The 27,131-nt window shown below is 36.2% G+C and overlaps 1 protein-coding gene across 2 annotated transcripts; it reads right to left on the bottom strand.

Annotated features, from left to right (window-relative positions):
- Positions 1-359: 359 nt before the first annotated feature.
- AASDHPPT (aminoadipate-semialdehyde dehydrogenase-phosphopantetheinyl transferase) lies at positions 360-26,978 on the bottom strand. Of its 2 annotated transcripts, XM_045556690.1 has the most exons (7): positions 26,697-26,978; positions 24,887-25,112; positions 10,832-10,953; positions 10,034-10,195; positions 4,444-4,515; positions 2,530-2,680; positions 360-1,297 (listed from the first exon to the last, which is right to left on the bottom strand). In XM_045556690.1, exons 1-7 carry the CDS (start codon positions 26,877-26,879, stop codon positions 1,284-1,286), a joined length of 930 nt encoding a protein of 309 aa, XP_045412646.1. In that variant the 5' UTR covers positions 26,880-26,978; the 3' UTR covers positions 360-1,283. The 2 variants fall into 2 exon arrangements, with proteins under 2 accessions (XP_045412646.1, XP_045412645.1); XM_045556689.1 differs by lacking the exon at positions 360-1,297 and having other exon boundaries at positions 2,259-2,680.
- Positions 26,979-27,131: the final 153 nt, after the last annotated feature.

The following is a 27,131-nucleotide window of genomic DNA, read 5'->3' on the forward strand; positions in this document are numbered from 1 at the left end:
TGTTGGGAGAAAGGGGGATAAAAAGGGAATATGTAATGCTAAGAAAAAGAAGAGGGAAACTTTATATTAAGAAGCAAAAAGACAATGCCTAAAATTTTAAAAATCAAGTAAAAGCAGTATGTTATTTGGAGATATGGTAATAAATAACAAAAAATATCAGCTAAAAGAGTTGAAAGTGCTTACCCTGGGGACAGGAAATGGAGGAAGTCAAAGTAGTGGTATTTTTCCTTAGAAGAAAAAATCTCGTAGATCTACTTGACTTTTTAAACTGTGTGCATGTGTAACTTTGATACAAAATAGAAAAACAAAAAACTAGAAACCACAAAATCTAGCAGTATCAGGCTCATAAAATTCCATAATAAATGCTAATTTTTTATTATAATGACAAGTATATTTTCGTATCACCATTACACTCATGCTAGGGATAACAATACTTCCTCTATCATAAATGCTACTTGATCTTTTTAAAACACATTATTTACTACGTTTAGAATAACTCAGCATGCTTAATAAAATTAAAAAATTATAAAACATTCCAATTTTTTTACTAAAGTACCTAATTTTATACAATTTACACACAACTTTTAATGTTAGTGATATTAATAGAAACAATGAAATTATTTTACTTCTTGATACTTAACAAGACTTTAACTCCCCCAAACATGCACTACAACCATATAATCGATTCTGTCATCAATATGATGGTCTTGGCATCTTATATATTATGTTCCCATTTTAATTCAGTCCTACTTATTAAAATAAAAACAGGTAAAGATGATGAACAGGCAGTTCATAAAAAAGGAACACAACCAACCAGTAACAACACTGATGGGATATATCCACTTCATGTGCAATGAAATACATATTTCTAAAATGACATACCATTTTCAGTTATGCTGGCCAAGATTAAATTAAAAAGAAAAACAGATAATACCTACAATTGACCAGGGAATATGTAGGTAGGAGGGCGGTCACACATATAGTACTAACTGAAAGGGTAAATTGTACAGCATTTGTGGAGAGCAATACGGTAATACTCATCAAAGTTCTAAAAATGTTTAAGCCCTGTAAACCAGTCATTCCACTTCTGGAAACTTAAGGACATAAGTAAGCATGTACACCTCAAAATGTACAAGGACATTCACTGAAACACTACTTAATTAACTGCAATCAAAATGTCTTAACAGAAAAAAAATGAGTAAATTGTGGCACACCTTTCTTATGGCAGGCAGTGGGCTTCACCTCAATTCCATTCTCCCAAGCCCACCTTAGCTTCTTCATTTTCAACAGTCTCCTCCTAAGAGAGGGTAAAAATGTCAGATGTTGCCTTTCTCTGTGACCTGATCTGAGTCAATGGAAACTGAGGGGAAAATCTTCTGGGGGCTTTTGGGAAGTCTTCCTAACTGATACAACAAATGAGAGGAGAAATGGCCTTTCCTGCCTTTCAGCAATTTCACAAAGATATAAAACTGGAAGTTACAGCAGCAGCTCTTATAATAGAGAAGGGGACGAGCCTAAGTCAAAACAAACTGAGGCCAAGGGAAAAAGAAAAAAAAAGTGTCTTTAATGACACCTCTGAACCATGTATTATGGTAACAAGATAACAAATGTCCTTGGTTACTTAGGCCAAGTACAATTATATCTGGACATTGTTACCTCTGGTCAAAAGCATCCTCCTTATATTAGCTATGTAACAAGAGTACTTTAGAATCACTAAAAGTTATATCAAAGAGGTTTATTTATGAACCATAGATGTACAGTTAAAAAACAAATTATAGGCTGGCCTTGGGGGCTCACGCCTGTAATCCTAGCACTTTGGGAGGCCAAGCTGGGAGAATCACTTGAGCCCAGGAGTTCTAGACCAGCCTGGACAACATTGTTAGACCCCATCTCTAAGACAAAAAAAAAAAAAAAATTAACCAGGCATGGTAGCACATGCTGTAGCCCCAGCTACTCAGGAGGCTGAGATGGGAGGACTGCTTGAGCCCAGGAGTTTAAGGCTGCAGTGAGCTGGAATAGTGCCACTGCACTCCAGCCTGGATGACAGAGCAAGACCCAGCCTCTAAAAACAAACAAACAAAAAACAAAAATAAGCCCTTCTAAAACAGTATGTTCCCATTTAAAAAAAAAATCAAATATGTTATTATGGATTCATTTGCCAAAAAAAGGTGTGAAAAGATATTCAGGTTTTAAGAGTAGTTCTCCGTAAGACAGCATTTAAATACTTCCTTTTTGCATCTGTAGTCTCTATTTTTTTCTACACTGAACATGTATCACTTTAAGATTGATGCTGCCATCCTTTCTATTTCTACCAATTTAATGCAATTTTGGACAGGAAGAGGTAAACATGTATTCTAGTGAGCTATCTTGAACTGGAAGTCTCCTTTTTTAATAGGAAAACTTTTCATTTTTTAAAAAAATTTTGTGAAATAAAGTTTAATACTATCAAGCATTTATTTTTCAGTGAATATGGAAGATTACAACCAGTTTTCATTTCCCTTTGTTATTCAGGAAATCATGACTTTGTACCATTTCGTATGAGAATTTCTTCTGTGAAGCAAAAGCAGTCCCAAAATGAAGGATCTTCAGGTGTCATGGGAACAGCAGATGCTATTAAATCATTAAAGGTGAGAATAGTAAATTTCCTCTGGGTTGGTTTAGAATCATCTTGAGATGGAACCTGAAAGGGGAAAAAACAGATTACCTCACTGTTATACTACATGTTAATCTTATCAATTTCTAAATTATGAAAACAACAAGACCAAATTACATTTCAGTAGTATTAAATTACAACATAGTAGAATTTCTAGAATATTGTTTTTACTCCTGTATTAGTGTTGCCAAAAATATGAAATAGAAAACCTGGTTCTTGAACTTTTTGATAAAATAATAACCTGTGGTATTTGTTTAAAATGTAGATTTACTGAGCCCACATCCAAAAAGTCTGATTCAGTAAATATGAGCTAAAGGCGATCCCAAAATCTGTAATTTTAACAAGCAGGTGAGTTACTTTGATAAAGTTGGGCCACACAGCAAACTTTTGAGAAATATTACTCTAGAGGGTGGATCAGATAAAACTGCCATAATTACACAGAGATGAATACTTCTCTAGGAAATTATTCGATACTAAATTTAAACTGTATTTTATACACTATGAGATTCATCCCTCGTTCACAACTTGACTCAGTATAGACCTTCTTTAATATTCTACACATTCTTGTATAAATAGTGCTTGGGTTGTATATCATACTTTAACAAGGTCCAGTATTATTTTACACAATTTGCCTCACAGCTATGCTGCAATATGGTTGTCATCTCAATTTTATAGATAGGTATTTGGGGCTCAGGAAGATCAAACAATTCAAACAATTTGCTCAAGCTCACAAAACAGGTTAAATGGTAGACCTGGGCCTGTGATCCAGATCTACTGAATTGTACTCTAGTCTTTGCACTATGCCGCCACTGCCTAAATAGGCTCTGTCAAAAGTACTGAATGTACAAATGTGTCACAAATTATAATGCTCTACAGAAATATAAGGTATTTGCAGAGAGTGTGTAGCTTAGACTTGAGAACAAGAGGACAGGTATCTGGGTCAGAATGTCTTTCAGATAACAGGTGTCAATTTTGACATGCCATCCTTTTTTAAGGAAGATAATCTATGAAGAATTTTAATCCTTAGACTATCTATCAAAGGCATGGTCTGTGGCTTGAGTTATTTTTCTAGAAGTAATGATGCACATATATTGGTCATGCCACATTCTCTCACATGGATTCCCTAAAAATAATGACATGTATGTAGTTTCAATTATAACATATCAGTATTGCTTAAATATATACTTCTGCAGAATCACAACTCTGTAAAAGTTTTTGACCTTAAGGTTTTTTCCCCCTCACTTACTAGATAATAGCATAAGAAAGTATAAGAAGAAGGAATTAAATTGAGACTGATGGTGTGCCACAATATGACACAAGGTTTGTCATGTTTAACATATAACTTCAGGAATAATTTAGGATATTACTTTAAAAGTGGGAGGGGTTCAATTTGCAAGGTAATTCCATTACTCACCAACCTTCAACTTGGTACCCTTATATTCAACACAGCCGCATTCACCAGAAAATAAATTACTGTTAAGATGACTAAGGTAGTGATTATCTTGAATTTCTATGGAAATATGAGTACTATGATAGTACTACCAAAATTATTTCTTTTTAATATTCAAATGTATTTGAATGTGAAGTAGGTAACATGCTTTTTAAAAATGTTTCTGCAAAATCCCCAATGATTTTAAGATTGGTAATGAAACATACTTCTAAATCTAAAATCTCAAAAAAAAAAAAAACACTCTTCTAACCTGGATAAAAAGCAAATTACTATTTCCATCCATAAAAAACAAACAACATTGATTCATGCTTCTCAGAAAAAAGAAATCCTAAAATCTTACCTCCTGATGTCTAGATCCATCAGGTTTCCTAAGAGCTACTGCAACAAAATGGTGCTCATCTATTTTGCTTTCCTAAAAAAATAAAAGTAAATACGGATTACTAAATATATAAATCTAGATACAGTTTTGTTCACATTTTCTAGGTCTTATTTTCTTTTTACACACACACACACACACACACACACACACACACACACACTTCCCCACCTCCCCTAAACCACTTAAGAAGTTACATACATTGTGGTCCTTTACTCTCAAATACTTTAATATGTATTGCCTAATAGGAACATTCTCTTACATAACCACAGTGGTTAATAACTCCAGTAAGTTTAACATTGAAACAATATTTTAACCTATTATCTGTATTCTGAATTTTGTGAATAAATCCAATAATATCCTTTGTGGCACATCCTGCACCTCCAGAACAAGAACCAAATAATGGGCAAATAGGGTTAAGTACAGCATTCAGTTGTCACGTCTTGTTAGCCTTTCTTTTGTCTTTTATGACATTAACATTTTAAAATAAAAACCCCAACCTCCTTTTATTAATAAAATATTGCTAATTTGGGGTTTGATGTTCTTTGATGATCAGATTTTAGGTTATATATTCTCAACCAGAATACTACAGAGGTGATATGACCTATCTAGAGATACATGGTAGCTATCTGCGCTTAACTGGTGGTTTAATTCTGTATATGCTTAAAGTGTACATAAAACAAAACTCAGGTTGCAACACTGGTTTGTAAGCATTTGATCAACTACATACCATACCCTATGGAAAATCATGCTGGAAATTTATAGGTAAAACTTAACCAATATGCAATTTTCTATTTTCCCCTGTGTATGAGACAATGAGGAAGGGAGTATGCTTAGCCTCTGCACCATTTACTGAGGGGCCAGTACGTACTCCTTCCCAGATCCAGACCTGGAATTCACGTTGTTATACACAGCCTCAACTCTGTTTCTGGTGCAGATACGGTTCCATCCTCCCTTTCCTCAACCCCTTCCATCCTTACTCAGACACAATGTATATTCATAATTTATACACTGAATAGGCAAAACAATATGGTATACTGAGTAAAGAACTTATTCTTCCATGGCTGCCTTCAAGTATGCCCAGATAGAACTTCCTTCCCTGCTCCTGGGCAAGGTCATAGGCAAACAGGAAAAAATAAAACAAAACAAAACAAAAACTAGTCACTTTCTATTGAGTCACTTTCAGCTATAACAATCTCATTTCAATTCTACAACAAATGTACATTCTCCTCCTTGGCCTCCTCTTGCTCTTCCATTCTTTCTCTTCCATTCTGGTTTCTTTAAGGTAGGTGGCAGAGAGGAAGGAAGGAGATTGAAGGAAAGGGGCAAAGTGATGACTAGTGCTGTTGTAATCCAGTTTTGGGTACCCTGGTTCATATCGGGTGTCTAAATGCTGGCTTATCCCATGGCGGGGGGGTGAAATATATCTGTGGCATTTTCAGAGAACCACTCCCAGTTCTTCAGCCCTGTACCAATCCTGGAGATAGCAGTGCATTTAATGGCTGATTTCTTGTATTCCCTGCCCTCAGTAACTAATTCACCTTTCTTTTGGTGTTCCTCTTAGCTGGGGTCCTTTTAAGACACTTCAAGCTCAGTAGCTACCATGTTCCATAGCATCTATTTGGTCCACAGGAACTCAGACATCTTTCTTGTCCAAAAAGGTAAAGCACAGCTGGCCCAATTGCTGACTCTTCCCTCCTCGTCCTGCATACTACCACTACTCCAGCCAGGATCCTGCTTTCCAATTCCTTTAGTTGAGAACTGTCTATCTCCACACATGCCTCTCAACTCCTGGGAACATAAGGCAAGTTTTCCTATAAACTCTCTTAATACTTTTTATTCAACTTTAAAGGTAAGAGAGATGGGACTATTAGTGTGTTATCTTAGCAAGACCACCTGTCCTATCCCCACATAAATACACTTCTCTTATTATATACAGGCTCGCTTGAGTGGTGGTCACTGAACCAGTTTTGCTACTCTAGTAAGTACTATATGGATATGCTCAGCATTTCTCTGTGAAAAGAAGAAATTCTACTTAACATCCTTTATATTTACATTCAGAAAGAAAATCTGTATTACACCCTTTAAAGAACACAATGTAAATGGTTGTTTAGATAATGGTTATTGGCTTCCTAATAGACCTCAAATAATTTGAATTAAACCTGGAAAACACCTGGGCACAGTGGCTCTCCCAGCACTTTGGGAGGCTAAGGCAGGAAGATCTCCAGGCCAGGAGTTTGAGATCAGCCTGGGCAACATAGTAAGCATCCATCTCTACAAAAAAATGAGAAAAATTAGCTGGGCATGGTGGTACATGCCTGTAGGTTCAGCTAATTAGGAGGCTGAGGAAGGAGGATTGCTTGAGCCCATCTCAGTCTCCTGAGTTCAAGGCTGTAGTGAGCTATGATCCTGCCACTACACACTAGCCTGGCAAATAAGAGGGAGACCCTCTCTCACAAAAAACAAACAAACAAACAAAAAACTACAAAAACCTGAAAAAAAACAGAAAAATTTCCATCTAATACTAATTCAACTTTTAAACATAAAATTAAACTTTTATTGGGTTAGCCTGAAACAACATGGATAAAATATGCAATATATTTCATAAAAATGAAATCTTTACCCCTAATAACTTGTCAAGAATACCAACAGTATTTACTGTGAGAAAAAAAAATTACATGAAATTTACCTAGAAGTAAATCATTAAGACAAGCTAGGTCAAATTCACCCTAAAATTAATTATATTTAATCCTAAAATTTCAATTAATTCACATAACAGCCGGATATGCTTTAAAAAAAAAGTGCAGAAAAGTAATACTTGCTAAAGTCAAAAAGTAGATGTTAAGATTCTAACCTTCCTCTAACTCAAAAACATAACTACCTTCCACTTCTGCCTATCACACACCATTGAGTGCTTCCAACCAGCCTTTTTGTGTATATACAAATTGGTTTGTTTTACAGCTACAAAGAATTTTTTGTACTGAACATCAGAATATAAGGATCATGCCCATAACAATGTACATAAGTGCTTTTTCCATGTCAATATGAATTATTAAGCATTATAATTAAGGCTGTAGTAAAAGGCTAACCATAGCTTATTTTACAGTTTTCTCATTAGGTGTTTCTGATTTGTTTCCAGTTATAAATAATGAGGTAAGGAACATGTAATTTACTTTCTACTGAATGCAAGAGCTAAAAGTAAATGTTAAAATATACAGTAAAAACTTTTTATCTGGCATCACTGAGAATAAAGGATTCCACATGAGCGAATTTTCATAAGGCTGAGGCCCATTTAAGTATGAAAACATTCATTAATAATTTTGTTATAATTTTAAAAATTACATTATCTTTTAGGATCTTAAGTAAGATCTATTCTTTAATTGACAGAATCCCTACCTTTCTTGGTATCCTAGCAGTTTTTGACAGAGTTCTCTTTCTCAAAATACCTTCTGCCCTTGGATCCCCTAACATTGCTGTCTTATGTCTTACCATTTTGGTCATTCTTTATCAGTCTCTTCCACACTCATTTAAACATTAGTACAGATGTTCCTCAACTTGCAGTGGGGTTATGTCCCAATAAACCCACCATAAGTTGAAAATATCATTAAGTCAAAATGCATTTAATATACCTAACCTACCAAACATCATAGCTTAGCCCTGCCTACCTTAAACATGCTCAGAATACTTATGTCAGCCTACAGTGGGCATAATCATCTAACATAAAGCCTATTTTATAATAAAGCATTGAGTATCTCACATATTATTTATCGAATACTGTACTGAAACACAGAATGGTTGTATGGCTACGAAAAGTACAATTTCTAACGAACATATGTCACTTTCTCTCCATCTTAAAGTTGAAAATCATTAACTCAAGCCATCATAAGCTTGGGACCGTCTCTATACTCAGCACTCTGTTCTAGGCTTTTCTCTCTTCATCGGTATATTAATGATTATAATTTTTCTTTCTCTAGCTCAGTCCTTCATTCTATTTGCCTACTCGACATCTTCACTTGGGTGTTTCTACGGCATCTCCAACTTAACATCCCATTTGTTTTCTAGTATTTTGGATCTCAATAGATGGGCTTTTAAGTCATAGAACTGGTAATAACATCTTTGATACCTCAATTCCTTTACCTCCACATACCATCGTAAACAGGACTTGATCTTAAAATATGAATCTGGGCCGGGCGCGGTGGCTCAAGCCTGTAATCCTAGCACTTGGGAGGCCGAGGCGGGCGGATTGTGTGAGCTCAGGAGTTCGAGACCAGCCTGAGCAAGAACGAGACCCCGTCTCTACTAAAAATAGAAAGAAACTATATGGACAGCTAAAAATATATATATAGAAAAAAAATTAGCCGGGCATGGTGGCACATGCCTGTAGTCCCAGCAACTCGGGAGGCTGAGGCAGTAGGATCGCTTAAGCCCGGGAGTTTGAGGTTGCTGTGAGCTAGGCTGACGCCACGGCACTCACTCTAGCCCGGGCAACAGAGTGACACTCTGTCTCAAAAAAAAAAAAAAAAAATATGAATCTGATTTTATCACTCCCTACTTTACACCTGTTAAATTCTCTTGAGAAAAATCAGTGAACACCTCACCTCCTATTTTATCCACTCACAACTCACTCTTTATTCTGAAAGCTGACTTTCTCTGCACACCATTCAGCTGATTACAATAGGAATATTCACATTAAAATACAGCCCATTTGCTATGTTCTTAACACCTGACACAAGCAGGACCAGTGACAATAGGCTACTTCCTTGGCTACAGTGATAGGTCTGAAGACAAATATTAATACCTGACTCAAGTTAGGCCATGGAGTCCCTTCTCTAGGGTTTTTGGGCTTGGAAAAGAAAGGGAGTTCACCAGTTTCCTTGGGTTTTTTCAACTATAAACTATTACATGCAAGAGTGGTAGGCAGTCATGTGTCCTGTCATGTAGACAAGAGAAGCTGAGAAATTCTGTGTGTAGATGAGAAACACAGGTGGGAGAAAACTAAAGCCAAGACACACAGAAAGGCAAAAGAAAGAGATAAAAAGAGCTCTGAGTATTCTAGTCCCTAATTCTGAGGCCCAGTTACTAAATTATCCTAGTATCCTCTAATACTGTCTGTTTGGCTTAAATGAGCTTGTGTTAGGTTTCTCTCACTAGCAACTGAAAATTGTTAGTGACAGAAACAAAATACAGAAAGAAATCAAAATCTTTAACTGGACCAATAATGTCCCATTGATCTACCAGCCTAATGAGGAATCTCTCTCAAATCCCCTCCTTATGGTCCAGCCAAAGTGGCTTCCCCTTGGCTATTCATATAAACAAAGCTCTATTTCAGGGCCATCTTTTCCTTTCCCATTCTACTTAACTCATCACAACTCACCTTTCAAGTATCAGCTTAAATGTTATATGCTCTCATAGTATTCCTGACTTTACTTTCAGAACACCAAGATTGGATTCCGATTGTGTCTAACTGCAATGACTAAGCCTCCCCAAATTAATCACACATACATGCACAAAATATGAAAATTCTTAGTTATAACAATTCTAATAAATTTCTTACCTCAAATGCCCATTCTTTTTCTTCCTCCCCATCCAAGAACAATCGTGTTTCTCTATAAACTTGGCCTATATCCAAGTTTAATGGAGACATATCAAATTCAAGCCGTTGCAATTCAAATCCTAGTCCAACACCAATGGCTTTTATGAAGCTTTCTTTCAGTGCCTAAGTTACAGAGAGACGTTTTCTTTTAGAATTCAGTAGATAAAACTTTTCATAAAATCTATAGGGCCAATACATATGAATTTTTTAACTCTATACTATATTATGGCTATAAGCTATTTTTTTTACCCTTATGGTAGCATGGAGACAAACCATCCATGTGCCCTTAAGGCCAATCATGTAAGCTCTCTGTGCCATTATTTCCTCAAGTGAAACTGTGATGATAATAACAGTACCTTCTTTATAAGGTTGTTATGTGAATTAAATTAACTAATTTATGAAGAGCTTGAAGTAATGTCTTCTGGCATGTAGTAAATATTATATAAGTGTTTGTTATATACGGCCTCATGTATTAGTTTCTTGAAGACAGTAAACATTTATAAATGATGATAAATAAAATATTTTTGTTAGCTTTAAGAATAGTCTCCAATTGAGCATAAAACATAGGTTAAATTTTCTTAAAATAAATGTCATTATAATGTACTACTGTATGCATAAAAAATCAAAAAGTTCTCAAGCAATGACTCATTTACTTCAAGTACTATATGAACTAGCAGGTAACCAAAGGCCTTTTACTCCTATTTTAAGATAATGGAATCAATATAGAGTTTTATTTTCAAAGTTAGAAAGGAATTATACCCAATTCCTATAAAACATATCCAACTGAGTCCATTCATCGTTAAAGCTTCTGATTGTTTCCCATTCTTTGTTGGTAAACTTTCTTTTCATAATATGAAAGAATTCTGAGATTGAACCACGACCTGTCAATTAAGGAAATACAGAATTAAAAACAGCTGTTCCATTACAAAAAAAAAAAAAAAGCTGCCAAAACTGTTAAGGACAGCACAGAAAAGAGAGCTATAGGTCATCCTTACTTTTGAATACATTCACAGTAATCCTAAACAAAGTATCAGCAAATAAAAGAGAGTCTGGAATTAAAAGAATAATGCACCACAAGCAGGCGTTAAGCCAGAAACAGAAGAGTAGTCTAACACTAATCAGTGAAATTCTGTGAATTATTAAATAATTAGGCAGAAAAATAGCTGTATCAGTAGGTGTCAAAAAAAATTTTGATAAAATGTAGCAGCCAAATCTGTTATAAATTCTAAACAAGTAAAAGGAAATTTCTTATATGACAGAATATTTATCAGAAATCCATAATAAACACCCCTAAAATAGAACCTAAAATACTATTCTAGGTTTAGAATTTTATTTTATTATATCATAGGGGAAAAAGGGGGAATAATTCTTTTATTGTAATTTTCTGGGAATTGTTTTTTTACTCTAAAGTTTTTGTTGTGACTGGAAAACTAATATATACTTAGTTCCTTCAAAATAACTGTTTTTCAACATGTTTTCAAGTTAGTTCTCCAAATAAAAACATTTTAATTTCTATTTCTTGTGGCTGCTACTGTGAAATAAGCTCATTTTAAAAAATCAGATCTTTAGCTCCACTATTCCACAGATAGTGGAGCTATTCCACTATTCCAACAAAATATTACACAGCATTCTAAAAATAAATAATAAAAGATACAACTCAAAGGATGTGACTCTCAGAACTAAGGACTAAGATACAAAATAAAAAACATGGTAGATCTGTCATTGTATTTTCCCAAAATATTACCATTATGTTTGTCTTTAGCACTAGGCAAGAACTTTCCATCATCATTCATTTATTCTACAAATATACAGGATATGTACAAATATTACACAAATATGCATTGAACTAACAGTGAAAAACAAACTGGTCACTGTTCTTGCCCTCATAAACTTAACAGCCCAGTGGGCCTATCAGAGAGCCTGGCCCAACCAAGGTAGGTGAAGCACAAACATTTACTGGATGAATAAATGAGTGTTAATTATTATTTGGTAAGTTACTTCTTAAATGTTTTACTGCCCTGTATCCTTAGTTTATGATTGCATTATTTTCCAGAAAACCTTTTGAGGGTAGTCCCTTTGCAGAGTCTGTTAATACGGCTTGTTTACTCCAACTCCCATTTCTAAAATACTTAACTTCAAAATCTGGCATTCCCAACCGGTTGACTATATAACTCTTAAACTGATGGCTGACACTACATCTCTCCATGGGTATTTCTTATGGGGAGAAATATGTCTGGAAAAAAGATGTCAAATCCCCTTACTTAATGCTTTACTGGCATTTAATCACTAACTCACCCCATGGAAATTTGACAATTAGAATTCCATTATGATCATTCACTAAAAACACCCAAGTGCTACATATTAAGATTATCATTATGAGCAAAATAAACCATGGTTCTTATCTTCACAGGAAGTTTATAGTTTCTCCAACAGTAACCACATACCTTTCCCATAGTTATCTCAAGTGCAGAAAACATTAAAAGTCAGTTTTCTCACAAAACTATTAATATTTACAATTTTCCCATTACCCCCCACCCCCAAAATAGTCTCCTCTTGTTTAGCCAGGAAATATTTCTGATGATCCTACAATGATACATGGTACTTTGGATCAAGACAAAGATCCTCATTTATTTTCAAGCACTGAAATATTCAAGTGAGATCTTCAGAGTGCTATGGCAAGGGATTCTTAACTTACCCTTTTTGGGCCATGGGCCCCTTTGACAGTCTGGTGCCTATTCCTCAGCACCTTACTGAGACTAACTAGAAGCCCCTTAATAAAAAATGCATCACTAGTTGCATTGACAAATAACATCCTAAAAAACACCTTAAGAAAAGCAAAAACAGAGAACTTCCAAAAGTGACTGAAGTAAATCTGGAGATTTTAAATACTGACAGCACTATACCTACATGAATCACAAACTGTTTCCTCTTGAATGGATTCTGGCATAAACAGGGGGTAACGTGATGACCATGGGAAGAATAGTTATCTTGGGTTTGGAAGACAGCATTATATATTTTGAGTGGAACTATATTTTTAATAGAATAATAGCCAAAAAACCTAAATTTAAAAAGATATACCTGTTGTCACCTAGAGTATATTTTTCTTTGTCTCTTTTATTTTTAATTTCATAGCCCCCAAAAAGCCCTCTGATTTTTAACTAAATATGATGGTGCAATCAAGGGAAGATTTTTTAAATATGCATGCTAATAAAAAACTGATTAACATAAAAGGCAGTCAATCTAGCACAATCACTAGAAAGCAATCACATAACTCATTATGTACAGCTAAGAAAGTATCCAATATGAGTACATTTTCATATACTTTTGAGAGCATCTTATCTAGTCCACAAAATAGAAAATTTGACAGCAACAGGAAAAGGTGATTTTGTAAATAATTCAGCCAAAGCACAACAGTGCCACACTGTGGCATTACAGTGGAAATACACTGTGGGTACAATTCTGTTAAGTACACAGTTCACCTAGGAAACTGGAATGAAGAGAAATCAGCAGGAAATATCAGCAGAACATTAAATCTGTCCCTCAAACTATCTGAAGATGGCATGATTATTGGACATATACACTGCCAAATCCTAATAATACCATCACATATTCATGTCTGTTACACTTCTATTTAATTATCCTATTGAACATTTAAGAAGTGTGTGCACATATATTACATACATATGTGTATATGTATACATATGTATATGTATATATGCATATATATTATATACATAAAAGATGTCTAAAAAACATATAAAACCACCAGTCAAGTTTAGAAATGCCTGATCCTCCACCTTATAACTTAATCTGTAGGGAAAGCAATGTTAGATGCTGTGTTTTGCAATGATTAACTAATCAAGACCACACAGAAACTAAAAAGTTTATTTTAAACACAGCCGTAACCTACAACAAAAATCATTCAGATCCAAAACCCTTAGCTACTATTGCAGGCCTACGAAAAAAATCCTACTAGTACTAGAACCTCAAAGCCCACCTACACCAATTTCTCTACACAACAGGGTCACCAATGTGTACATGCAACAGCACCTCAGTCTTAAAAAAATGGGCCAGTTATTTTGGGGGGGGAGTGGAAGGAAGTTGAGCAATGTTCATCTGTGTCCTTGCTTCAAGATATCAAAATTCAGCTTAGTAAGTCACATTATTCAGTAAGTCACATTATTAGTTCTAAGAGTTTCATTTTCCAAGTCTTGCTGCTATGGGAGATGACAGTCTTCTAAAATTTGAGCTAATATGTACAAAGTAATGCTTAACTTCTCTCATTTGTCCAGGAATTTATTTGGATGCAACCCTAGAATTAAACAAAAATGTCTAAGCTACCAATATAGGTTTCACAGACTACATGCACGAAGCCCCGTGTATGTTACTGACAAAGGATTTCCAAAGGCAGTCCTAAGCTTCAGTTACTCTTATATATATGTTTATTTAAATCTGTAGGTGTCAGGTCTGGCATGGTGGCTCACACCTATAATCCTATCACTTTGGGAGGCCAAGGAGGGAGGATTGCTTGAAGCCAGGAGTTCGAGACCAGCCTGAGCAACACAGCAAGACCCCCGTCTCTACAAAGAAAAAAGAAAAATCAGCTGGGCATATGCAGTGGCACACACCCAGCTAGTAAAAGCCATTCAGGAGGCTGAGGCAGGAGGATCACTTGAGCCCAGGAGTTGGAGACTGAGGTGAGCTATGATGCCAGGCAATAGTAAGACAATGTCTCAAAAAAAATTACAAAATCAGCTGTTTTATGACTGAGCAAAAAAAAAAAGAAGAAAAATGTACATGTATCAACATGTATAGGTATTGACACACACAGAAGCAAGAAAGAGGCCAACAGAGCTGGAACTACTGGGCTGTGAATGTTATCCCTTAAGGAAGAACTCCAGAGAGCAAGCAAGAGGTCCAAGAGGGTGGGGCCCCAGGGGTCACAGGACAGATTCATGCAACCTTAGGCTTTGAAACCTATCAGAATTTGCCCTGCTGGGTTTTGAACTTGTCTGGGAACCACATGACCTCCTTTTTACTCCCAACTTCTCCCTTTGAGGATGGGAATGTCTATTCTGTGCCTCTCCCACCACTGTATTTTAGAAGATGACTTGTGTTCTGGTGTCACAGATCTACAGATGGAGAGCAATTTTGTTTCAAGATGGATCATACCCGTCTCATTCACACATGATTGAGATGATTCAGATGATGAGATTTGCAACTTTGAGTTGATGAGACTTGGATGAGATTTAGAGTTAATGCCGGAATGGGTTAAGACTTGGAGATGCTGGGATGGGGTGAATTTATTTTGTTATGTTGGATGGATATAAATGGGGGAGGGAGGTGCAGAGGATGGACTATTCTGGGTTAAAGAGTGCCTCCCAAAATTCACGTTCCCTGAGAAACTCAGAAAGTAACTATATTTAGAAATAGCCTTTGTCGATATAATCAAGTTAAGATGAAGTCATACTTGATTAGGGTGAGTCTTGAATCCAGTGACTGGTGTCCTTCCTTGGAAGGAGACAGAGACATAGAGAGGAGACAGGAAAGAAGGTCATGTGAAGGTCGAGACAGAAACTGGACTGATACAACTACAAGCCTGTTGGGAAATAAGCTAAGAGACTTGAGAAGTTTCAGGGGTTTTGCAGGGCTTTGCCTTGAAGGAATTGTGGACATGTTAGTTCACAGAATAGAAGCTGCATCCAACAAGGGGGGCATTGTCAGAGGATGTTTGCAAAGCAACGTTTCTTCTTTGCTGACAGCCATTGCCTTGAGCTTTTTTGCAAGGCAGAAGCTCAGTGTGGCTCCTTGGCAGAGAAGCTGATTAAAATGCCTGCCCAGCAGATAACGTGCAGCTGGAACTATCCTAGACTTCAAGGCTATTCCTGCTTCACTCCTGACTACATGTCTCTGTGTTTAGAAGAAATAGATTAGAGTAGTACACAGGCTCAGTGCTCTCATTTTATACATTTTAATTTGTAGGTCTGTTTCTAACTTAGGGCTTAACAAGCTTATCTTAGAAAAGTTTTGTAACCGTCTATTTTTGTAGACAGAATTATGTAAGGTTCCCCTGGAAACCTCAAAGATGAACTGTATACATAATTCTCTAACAAAAGACAACTATTTGTTGTAACAATAAATACTGATGCGGGACTTCACTCATGGCCTCACAGCTCATGGGAATGCTGGGGGCCCCTTAACTCCCCCATCATTTAAACTGCACTTTGTCTCCGTCTCAATCACTTCTCTGTCTCTTAAGATTTCTTTATTTCCTATTATTTCCAAATCCCTTGTGATGATCCTGCCTTGGTGCCTGTTTTGCTGAGAGTAGCTAACTCCCGGCACAAGCCAAGGATTGCCAGGTACCAGAAGTAACTAGGAAGAGGTAAGAAAAGATTGTTTCCTGGAGTATTCACAGGGAGCAAGGCCCAGCTGATGCCCTGATTGATTTCCAGCCTTCTGGAACTCAAGAAAATAAATTTCTGTTGTTTTAAGAAACTATGTTTGTGGTACTTTGTTAGGCAGCCTATGGAAACTAATACACACATGCATACAATTTAAATTATAAATATATGTGGATGCACTCACACATTCTTATGAGCTTTACTGCTATGTCCCTGGAGTCAAATGTTCAAATGCTGGCTCCATCACTTCTTTAGCTACAGGTTAAGTATCCCTAATCCAAAAATCTGAAATCCAAAATCCAAAACGCTATAAGATCGGCAACTTTTTGAGCACCAAAATGAGGCTCAAATAAAATGCTCACTGAAGTATTTCAGACTTCCGACTAGGGATACTCAATCTGTATGCTATTTAACTTTTACTTAACATCTTTATGGCTGGTTCTTAAACTGTAAAATAGGGTCAAAAAGTTGGGTAGATTAAGAATTAACATGTAAAGTGCCTGGAACTATCAAGTACTTAATAAATGTTACCTTTAAGGTTGTGACAGCTGTTAGTGTTAACAACTTTTTTATCTTCTTTTATCAACTATTTTATCAAGTCCTTCCTGTATCCATCAAGTAAGGCTTTAATGGTTCTACTGTCAATACTTATAGAAGCATTTCATATCTTAACAACATTAACCTTTACCTGTTGTATTTGTCACAAATATATTCTCTGGTTTGTGAAAGATGATTTAATATGAAATCACATCTGTTGACTCTGTCATTTCTTCATACCTTCTAAGCTTAAAAAGGCATCTTTCTTTCAGAAGTCTGACCAAATAAACAATTTTATTCTGTTCTATTAATTGTATTAAACTTAACTCTTAATTTTGTTGTATAGTGCGAGGCAAGGATCTAATGGATTTCTGATTTTTTCACTCCTAAAAAAAGGTACAATTTTTTTCTTTTTTGGCTCTGTAAATTACATCCAATAGAGTATTTCCCAAACATTAATATTCCTAATAATCAACTGGAAAAATTGTTTAAATATAGAATCCCTGCCTGTACTCAGAAATTCTGGCTCAGTAGATCTATAGTGGTTTCAAGGAATCTGCATTTTTAATAAGCATCTTGGCTGATTTTGATATCCTCACCACAATTTCAGAAACATCACTCTATGCTCCTACTATCATTATAGAAATCTGAGACCAACTGACTCTAGTTCCTTTCAAGATAAGCTATTTTATTATTTGGATACTAGTAGGACTATTCAACCCCCCCCCCAAATTTACTTCTAATATTATTCTATATGTGATTTCTTCTCTTTCTATTGTGGTAAAATATACATAATCTCACCCATTTTTAAATGTACTATTCAGGAGCATTAAATAAATTCACACTGTTGTACAATCATCACCACTATCCATCTCCAGAACTTTTTGTTCTTTTTTTAAATTGAAATTCAATCTGTCTACTCCCAAATATTCCCCAGTTTCCTATGAAATATTTCATTTTTTGTTTCTTATCCATTTAATCTGTCATCTTCTTCAATAATATGTATTTTCATAAGCCTAATCTCTATGTTCAGTCCTCTTCATCTCCATAATTTCCTCTTCTTTCTGGAAATGTTTCTCAGGTTTGCCCTATGTATCACCAACTGGATTTTCTGTACAAACTATTCTATTTACAGCTTCCTATATGGATTCTATTTTCACTACTGACTTTTGGTGGGGAAAGAAGGATTAAGAATTTTGCAAGGGGGAAGGGTGGTATTTTCTGACTTAAATTTAGGAAAGAGGCTTTTATCTCAAAGAAAAATGTTTCTCCTAAGTCCTTTGGCCTTTAAAATTTCCTCCTCTAACTTTCTAAGTTTTAAAAAATTATTTTATATAGTTGGCTTGCTTTTAAAGGGATTGAGGGGCATTTGTTTTAAAAAAATAGGATCCTGCCATATATATTTTCTGCAATGTGATTTTCTTAATCAACAATACATATTTAAATACCTTCAGGTTCATATAGACCTAACTCATTCTTTTATTACAGCTAAAAATAGTCTATAAAATGCATGGACCATAATTTTTTTAAGCCATTTCTATTAACAGTATCAGGCAATGTTCTCACACAAAAACAACATCACAGATATACCCGCTAGTATATTTGTATCTTTTGCATAGAATATGATAAACAGAACTGCTAAATCAAAGAGTATATGTATTTTCCATTTTGACATTTTCCAAAAAGCTTGCAGCAACTTACATTCCTTCTATATGTGATTGTTCTTTTTCCACATCCTCACCAGCACCATGTTTTCTTCAGTATTTTTACAAATCTGATCGGCACCTGTTACTCTAATTTGCATTACTCTATCACTAGGGTAAAACCTTATTGACTGCTTGAAATTGTTCTATATTATGGACGTTGACACTTTATTGACCAAATCTGCTACAAAAATTTTTCCCCATTCTACTATTCATCTTTTGTATTTGGTCATATTTTTTGCCATATAAATTTTAAAAATTTAATTAAATATCTATTCCTTGATAAATTCTGAAGTCTGTGTCTTGTTTGAAAAAATAATTAAATTGGTAAAAAGATTTACTGCAACCTTAGGTTATAGTCTCCTATTTTTGTTCTAAAATTATAAATATTTTTACACTTAAACCTTTCTAATTCCTCCAGAATTTGTGTCTATAGTATTAATACATTTTACATCTGGATGGTTTACCAATTATATTAATACCAGCACCATTTAACGAATAAACTAATCTTTTATCCACTGAACTATTTTATATATATATATATATGTATACATACTGGGGTTTTTCTCTTACCTCTCCCAGTCGTCTATTCTTTCTTGCTAATACCATACTCTTTTGTTTACAATGCCGAATATAAGTTTTAAAAAAGGGTAAGGCAAGCTCATCTTATTATATTTTGTACATTCTTAGATATTAGTTCTGTAACTTCAAACTTAACCACAGTTTCACAGAGTTTTTCATAGATTTCATCTCTGCAAATTCTTAAACAGGAATCAATGAAATCTCTTACTGGGAGGCCATACACTGTAGAGCAGAGGTCCCCAACCTATGGTGAGTTGTATAATTATTTCATTATATATTACAATGTAATAATAATAGAAATAAACGGCACAATAAATGTAATGCTCTTGAATCATTCCGAAACCCCCACCCCCTAACCCCCACGGTCTGTGGAAAAACTGTGTTTCATGAAAATGGTCCCTGGTGACAAAAAAGTTGGGGACCACTGCTGTACAGTGTAGCAATTAAGTACATTCACACTGTTGTGAATGTATGGGCTTCTACTTTTTAGCTAAGTCACCTTGGGCAAGTATCTTAACCTTTTATACAAAATAACAACAGTACTAACACTCTAGGCTTAAGAGGATGAAATAAGATAATACGTTATTTTTTTTTTTTTTTTTTTGAGACAGAGTCTCACTCTGTTGCCTGGGATAGAGTGCTGTGGTGTCAGCCTAGCTCACAGCAACCTCAAACTCCTGGGCTCAAGCGATCCTTCTGCCTCAGCCTCCCGAGTAGCTGGGACTACAGGCATGAGCCACCATGCCTGGCTAATTTTTTCTATATATTTTTAGGTGTCCAGCTAATTTCTTTCTATTTTTAGTAGAGACGGGGTCTCGCTCTTGCTCAGGCTGGTCTCGAACTCCTGACCTCGAGTGATCCTCCCGCCTCGGCCTCCAAGAGTGCTAAGATTACAGGCGTGAACCACTGGGCCCAGCCAAGATAATACATTTAAGGCATTTAACACAGTGTCACACTCACAGGAGTTCCTCAATAAATACTAGTTCCATAGAGAATGGAAAAGACCCACCTATAACTGCATAGGGGAAAAACTCATTGAAAGTGAAGACTTGGTTTTCCAGTAAGGAATTCAAGAGTACAAAGTGATATGTGACTTTTTAAAGCTACTTATAGGCTCTAAATCTCCAACCTTTAAAAAAAATTGCTTTAAGCATATCCTATAAAATGCAGATCTAGAAGAATGAAGATCAGCCTAAATAGTAATGACAGTGGAACAGACTTGCAGCAGCAAGAAAGTAGACTCTGCGGGGGATGAAAATGGAGAACAGCAAAAGCTAGGAAGATAAATGGATGGGTGAGAAAAAATACTCAAAGGAAGAACTGTTTTTAATCTCTAGCACACTGAAGAGGACAGTTTATATTCCACCTAGAATCTGATATGAATATAGTTTTTCACTGTGATTGTATACCTACTTTTTTCGTTTTTCAACAAACTGAAGGAACTAAATGTAGAGGTCCCCTAAATTCTTCCCTATCATTTGTACAGTCAATAAATATTTATTGAGCATTTACTATGCGTTAGACCCTCTGCTAGGTACTAGGAACACTGTGACAAAAATGACACAAGTGTGATTTCTGAACTCTTCTAATGAAGGGAGTAATAAATAATCAAATAATTAAGTTATAACTACAAATAAGAAGGGCCATGAAGAAAAAGCAGATCAGGTGGTCAGGAAAGTCCTTTCTGAGGAGGTACTGGCTGCTTCTCATCCTTGAAGTCTCAGGAAGTCAAGAAAAGAATGGGGACAACAGAGAGAAGGATCAGCTCTTTTTGCAATGACCTTGAACAGGTAGCTTGCTACATTCAGTGTAATAAAAGATCAGTGTGGAAAGAAAACAATGAGCAAAGAGAGTAGCTAGAGATAAGAAGTGGTAGACAGGTATGAAAATGAAGAGGTAGATGAGAACAAGACAATAAGGGTCACGTTAAGGGGCTTGGATTTTATTCTACATGCACTGAGAACCAACTAAAGACTTTTAAGAGAACTGTAAATATTTCAAAAGACTAGTCTGTACGGATGGAGAATGTACTGACTGGGTAAAGACAAAAGTGAAAAGGAGGAGTCAATTAGGAAACTTAAAATAGTGAAGGAGAGATGGCGTGGTGGAAAGAGACAAGAAATAGGTTCTACTGCCTTCCTAATTATCATATAATACCAACACTTAATTTATCTTACCATACTTATTTATACTTACTATGTAATAGCTATTCTAGAAAGCAATTCCATAATAGTCATTTCAAATTACTCAAATTAATTAAAATTTGTATATCTCAAAATATTTTATAAGTTATTTTGTCCTGCCAACTAATATCCAGTGAACTTTATTAAAAAATATAAAGATGAAAGTATAAAAAAGGGCAATTTTGGTCTTTTCCTAAATTTGTCATAATTTTTATACTGTATTTTGCCTATCTTACCTTGCCTTATTTTATAAATATGGTAACAAAACTGAACAATTCATAAAACTATCTTTCCTTTATACTTATGACTGCAAACACCTTTTATGGCAGATAAAAATTAAAAAATAAAGAAAAAACCAACCAAAATTTCCCAGTGGGGGTAGTGAATGATGAGGACCAGGAAAATACAATTTTTCCTAGGAAAAGGAATGTACTGCTCTGCAGTATAGCTATACTGGGGTCCCCAATATCTTATAAACCCTATTCTTTGGACATTCACTGAATAAATATTTACTGAGTACTGACTATATACCAGTTATTTTTGTATAAGTTTCCTTTGTTACTTTCTTCATTAAGCAGAAAATAAAGTGGTGGCTGCAGTAATCTCCTTAATAGTGGGCATATACCCAGGAGGAAGAAACCCAGAGCTTCCTAGATGCATCAATCAGGACATGCTCCCCCGCCCTGCAACAGCAGCAATGGGAGAACTGGGAGAGGGAGGGAAACGAGCTGCACTTAGTAGAAATGGCTAATATAACAAGAAGGAAAAAGACGCCTCAAGCTCTTACATGATGGGAGTGACAGAGTTGACTCTTTCAATATACTAATGATGTCCCCAAAAGCCAACTCCTTCTTGACAGATCAGCTAGCATAACAATGCCCAAAACATATTACATATACTTCCCTTGTTGCTATCCCAAGTTGTGCCTACCATCATTTAGTAACCCTCTTAGGAACAGCTCTTGCTCAATTTCCCCACTTATTCTGATAAGCAGAGCAATTTGAATAAACCTCCAATAAAGCAAATCAGTGTCTACTTCCTACCCTCACTAAGACATCATGCTGTGTTCATTTATACTTCAGAAATTAGTGGTGGCACGGTAACAATATTAGTGACAACTGGAAAGTATCTCTTCCCTTATGTGTTACTGGACATAACAATAGCTTTTTGACAATGAAACAATCAAAGAAAACGAAAAGGCCTAGATATTATTATGATTAGTCAAATAAAATCAATCAAAAAAGCTGGGGGGAAAAATGTTCTAATAAAACATAACAGGAAACTGAATCTTCAATTTTTGCTCAATTATCTTCCCATCATATATTAAAAGCTTCAATTAATAATTACTTGTTCATCCGGTATTGACCATAGCCAACACGGCCCATCAAGTCAACTGGTAATAAAATCTGTTTCTCGCAGGCATCATTTCCAAGCAGACATCAACCCACTGGGCCAATCATTACCGTGCAGTTGTGCTGACTGCTTTCTAAAAAATAATGGCCTTTCCACTAACTTTTGATTTTAGAAAAAGTTCGTGTAAAGACAGTAGAAAGCTATAAAAACAAATAGGCTAATTCCCATGCTCACTCTGAATCCTCTATAGCAGAGGTTCTTTTAGGGTAAGCCTTTTATGACCCTATTGAATCCAGATCCTCTCCTCACAAAAATGCACAGGTGCACAGTCATACAAAATGTAGCAAAAATTTCAGGAGGTTAAAAAAAAATGCCTTGAAGCTTATCAAGAAAGTCAGGTCAAGAAACTGTTACGATGTTTCCAAAACACTAGTAGAGCCTTGTTCTAAGCAAACTTCAAAAGTTATAAAGGAGAGGTTTACAATCAGGTTTGAGAAAGAGGAGCTGGGGGAAACTGCAAGGTAAAGACAATAAAAGCAAAAGTGAGGTGAGATTCACAGCTATATGCTGAAGCCTATACTACAGCACAGTGCTTATTCATTTGACAAATATTTATTGGCACTATTATATACTAGGCAAGGTGCTAAAAGATGTGATAGTGATCAAACTCTGATGTAGCTAACATGGTTCTTATTCTCAGATAGCTTAAAAGCATCAGGGGAAAGACAATCATCCTGAAGAATAACTATAAACTGACATACATTATTGGAATAAAAGTATATTTTACGAGAGCCTACAATAAAGAACCTAGCTTAGTTTGGAGGTTCACCAAAGCTTCCCTAAAGTAAGGTTAATGTGAAATGTAACCAGTAAATAAGAGTTATCTATGTAGAAAAGGGGGTGGGGAATAAAACTTATAAGTCTTCCACTGTGAGAACCACATATTCAAAGATCCCATGGTGGAGGAAGTGTGGAAGATTAGAGAGTTGTACTATGAAATTAGAAAGATGTGGTTTCTCTTATAAACAGCTTTCTTATTAGCCAGTTAACTTATCTTCTGATAAAAGTATACTCGTCACAGCGTGGTTGAAAGAATTAAATCAGAGGATATATGCAAAGCACTTTGTTAAACACTGTGGCATATAGTAAGTGCTCACTAAATGTTAGTGATGATGATGAGTATAGGTTAAGAGAACTTGTATTTAGTATGTAAGTATTAAAATTGCCTGGGTATACTCAACCCTATGATAAATGTTAGTGGTTTCTAAAGCCACCAATACAATGTCTAACACAATGTATAAATAACTTAGATATTTTAATAGCACTTGCTCTTCATTTTTACTTATATAAATGTGCTAAAAAGAGCTGTATTTAGATATAGCACAAATACAGTCATCCCTTGGTATTCGCAGGGGATTTGTTCCAGGACCCCGCTTGGATACTAAAATCCAGCACATGCTCAAGTCCCACAGTTGGCCCTTTAGAATCAGCAGATCTGAAAAGTTGGCCTTCCCTATCCTTGATCTTCACATCCTGTAAATTCCGTATTTTCCATCCACGTTTGGTTGTAGTTGCGGAACTTGCAGATACACGGGGCCAATTTTATTTACTGAAAAAAAATGCCACGAAGAAGTAGACTACACAGTTAAGCCCATGTTGTTCAAGGGTCAACTGTGCATGTTATCTCTTCCTAAGAACTAAAATGTATTTTATCATCGGGATTCTTTTTTTAAACAAACCAACTTACTGAAAAATTGTGGGAAATGCTAAAGTGAAGCAAGCTAAGGTACAGTTAAAAAAAACCCTTTATATTTCACTTTGTCTCTATGTAAAGTATTATATGGATCCCCAGAAGTGGAGAATCTATTATTTATGTAGAAGTCTGTTAATATTCAATGAAATATATCCTTTTCAGATATATTACCATTGAGTATTGAGCACATTTTCTCTAACCTTAAATATCTGTAATACACCTCCTGGCCTGAGATTACTCAACAGGTAAGAACTAAGACAGCAAGACACAATTTCTGTACTACAAAAATGCCACATTACCTGGAAAACTAGTCTTCATTATATCAATTCCAACTTGTAGTTCAGGTTCAGCAGCAAGCACCGCATAGTCCCCTTGATGAGAGATGTTAAAGTTGAAATTGGGGTAAGGATTCAACGAGTCCTTTGCAAGAACTGGTTTTCCTTTTGCAGTTCTTTGCAAACGGATATTATTCCAAGGGATATTCAATTTCTCTGCAACTAATTTCCTTATCATCAGACGACCAGCCTGTTAAGTACATAGAACATTTAGTATGTATTGATGCCTACTAAAGTTATACATATATTGCCTGTAATATACAACGTATAGTTTTGTAGTTTCTAAAATTTTTCTTTTTAAAAGTTTGCAAAGTTTGTAAGTATTAAAGCCACTGCATTAAGATTTAAGAAATGCTTAATTAGCTAGAACATTAAAGCCCTGCTTATCAATTCCCTCCCCTTAACTAATAACCAATGTTAACAGCAGGTATCCTTTCAGTCTTTGCTCTAAGTATTTAAATATATATGTATTTACATATATTCTTCATAACTCTATAGGAACACATATACGAGGTCACACTTACGTAGTGTTCTACTACACATAGGCTTTTAATTTGTAAGTACTGGGAATTATTTTATGTCTTTACTTACTGGTCTGGTCTGTGCACTTTTAAATATCACATAATATTTCATAGTATTGAGGTACAAAAGAAGTACTGACTATTCCCTAATTATTGTGCATTTTAGACTGGCTCTATATTTGCTGTTCTAAAAAATGTCACAGTAATCAGCCCTGTTGTACCTACATCCGCGCATATGTGTATTTCTAGATCCTATATACCCATCATTCAGCTCCAACAATTAGCAAGGCATGACTTATATTGTTCACTCTCTCTTACCTCCATTAATTATTAAGACAGAAATTACTAAAAACACAAAAAACCCAACGGTATACGATGGCAAAGTATGTCATTAAAAAAAAACACCTTTCAGGCGTTTAAAACTGCAGGCCTTCAGAATTAGTTCATTTCACAATTTCTTACAATTATAAAAAAAAGTACAAAAAAATTCACTAATATGCCTTCAAAAAATTATCAACTAGCCCACATTTCAAACAGAAAGGTGTTTCAATATGGTACATTTTCAAGAAATATCTTGGAAGTGATGGTAATCAGAGATTGTTTCGAAATTGTACTATAGAGTAGTAAAGGTATTTATTTTGAAACCCAATTTTCCATTTTTTGATTAAAAATACATAACTAAAATTAAAAAAAATCTATTAAAAATACTGTTTCCTAAGGTACCTAGTCAAGAAAGAATGCCTGGGCCTGTATTCTCTTTGGGCTTCTTTTTCGTTGGCAAAAGGCGGCTGGCTTAGGCCTCCTGCAGTCTCAGGGTGCGCAAAGCCGTAAACTAAGTCTTATGTCAATATTTTCTAGGGCCTACCACGTGTACAGTCCCACTGGGCGGTGGTATCACGGGCTGTGAACCCAAGCAAAGAAAAAAACAGAATTTGATAACATTTAAAAATAAGAACATGCATTGAGAAAATAAATTATTTTATGGTTTAGTAGGGTCTCTATTTTCAATTACATGGGGAAGGAGCTAATTTTCACAGCCCTCGAGGCCTCCGCGGAGGTTACAAAGACCGTGGAGACCAGGCCGTGCGCAAGCCAGACACACTGCAGCGCCGACCACTCTCCCCCTCGGCAGGCCCCGAGCGGTGCATGAGCAACGGTGCCGGCGCCAGGGCGGGAAAGTGGGTCTCCACAGCCCGGCCCACCTCCCCCAACATCTGCTTCCTCGGCTCTAAACACCAAAAGACCTGCAGTACCATGGCTGCCTTGGCGTCCCGGGCAAAGACGAACTGGCCAATGCGCTCCTTCTCCTCGGGCTGGATCGATCGCACTGCCAGCAGCCATTCGGCTCGGCTCGGCAGCCAAGTGCCGCAGGAAAAGGCCCAGCGCACGCCCTCCATGGATGGCACCAAGCAGAAGCGTTTGGCTGGGAAAACCATACACAGGGAACGAACCCTTCCGCCACCTCTGCCTGATGGCGCGGACGCTAGCGTAGCCCCGCCCCTTCTTCCCTGCGCCTGTGCGCACGGGGCGGGGCTTTCGCTCCATTCCTGCCGGCACAGACGCAGGAGGCGGGGCCTCGCCCTGCGTCGGCGGGCGCGTTGCCCTCTGAGAGCCCTCACTGCCCCGCCCCCAGCTCAGCCTACGCCAATCGGAGAAAGCTGCCAGGGGTGGAGACCGACACCAGCCTC

Source organism: Lemur catta, chromosome 7 (assembly GCF_020740605.2).
Source record: "Lemur catta isolate mLemCat1 chromosome 7, mLemCat1.pri, whole genome shotgun sequence".
NCBI lineage: Eukaryota > Metazoa > Chordata > Mammalia > Primates > Lemuridae > Lemur > Lemur catta.

What these genes read in the sequence shown, in the direction of transcription:
- AASDHPPT (XM_045556690.1), bottom strand. Translation starts at nt 26,879, where the DNA reads ATGGTTTTCCCAGCCAAACGCTTCTGCTTGGTGCCATCCATGGAGGGC. An exon ending in ATATGTTTTATAGGAATTGG is followed by an intron (nt 10,196 to 10,831) that starts GTATAATTCCTT and finishes TCTGTAACTTAG; the next exon opens with GCACTGAAAGAAAGCTTCAT. An exon ending in ATGGATCTAGACATCAGGAG is followed by an intron (nt 2,681 to 4,443) that starts GTAAGATTTTAG and finishes TTCCCCTTTCAG; the next exon opens with GTTCCATCTCAAGATGATTC.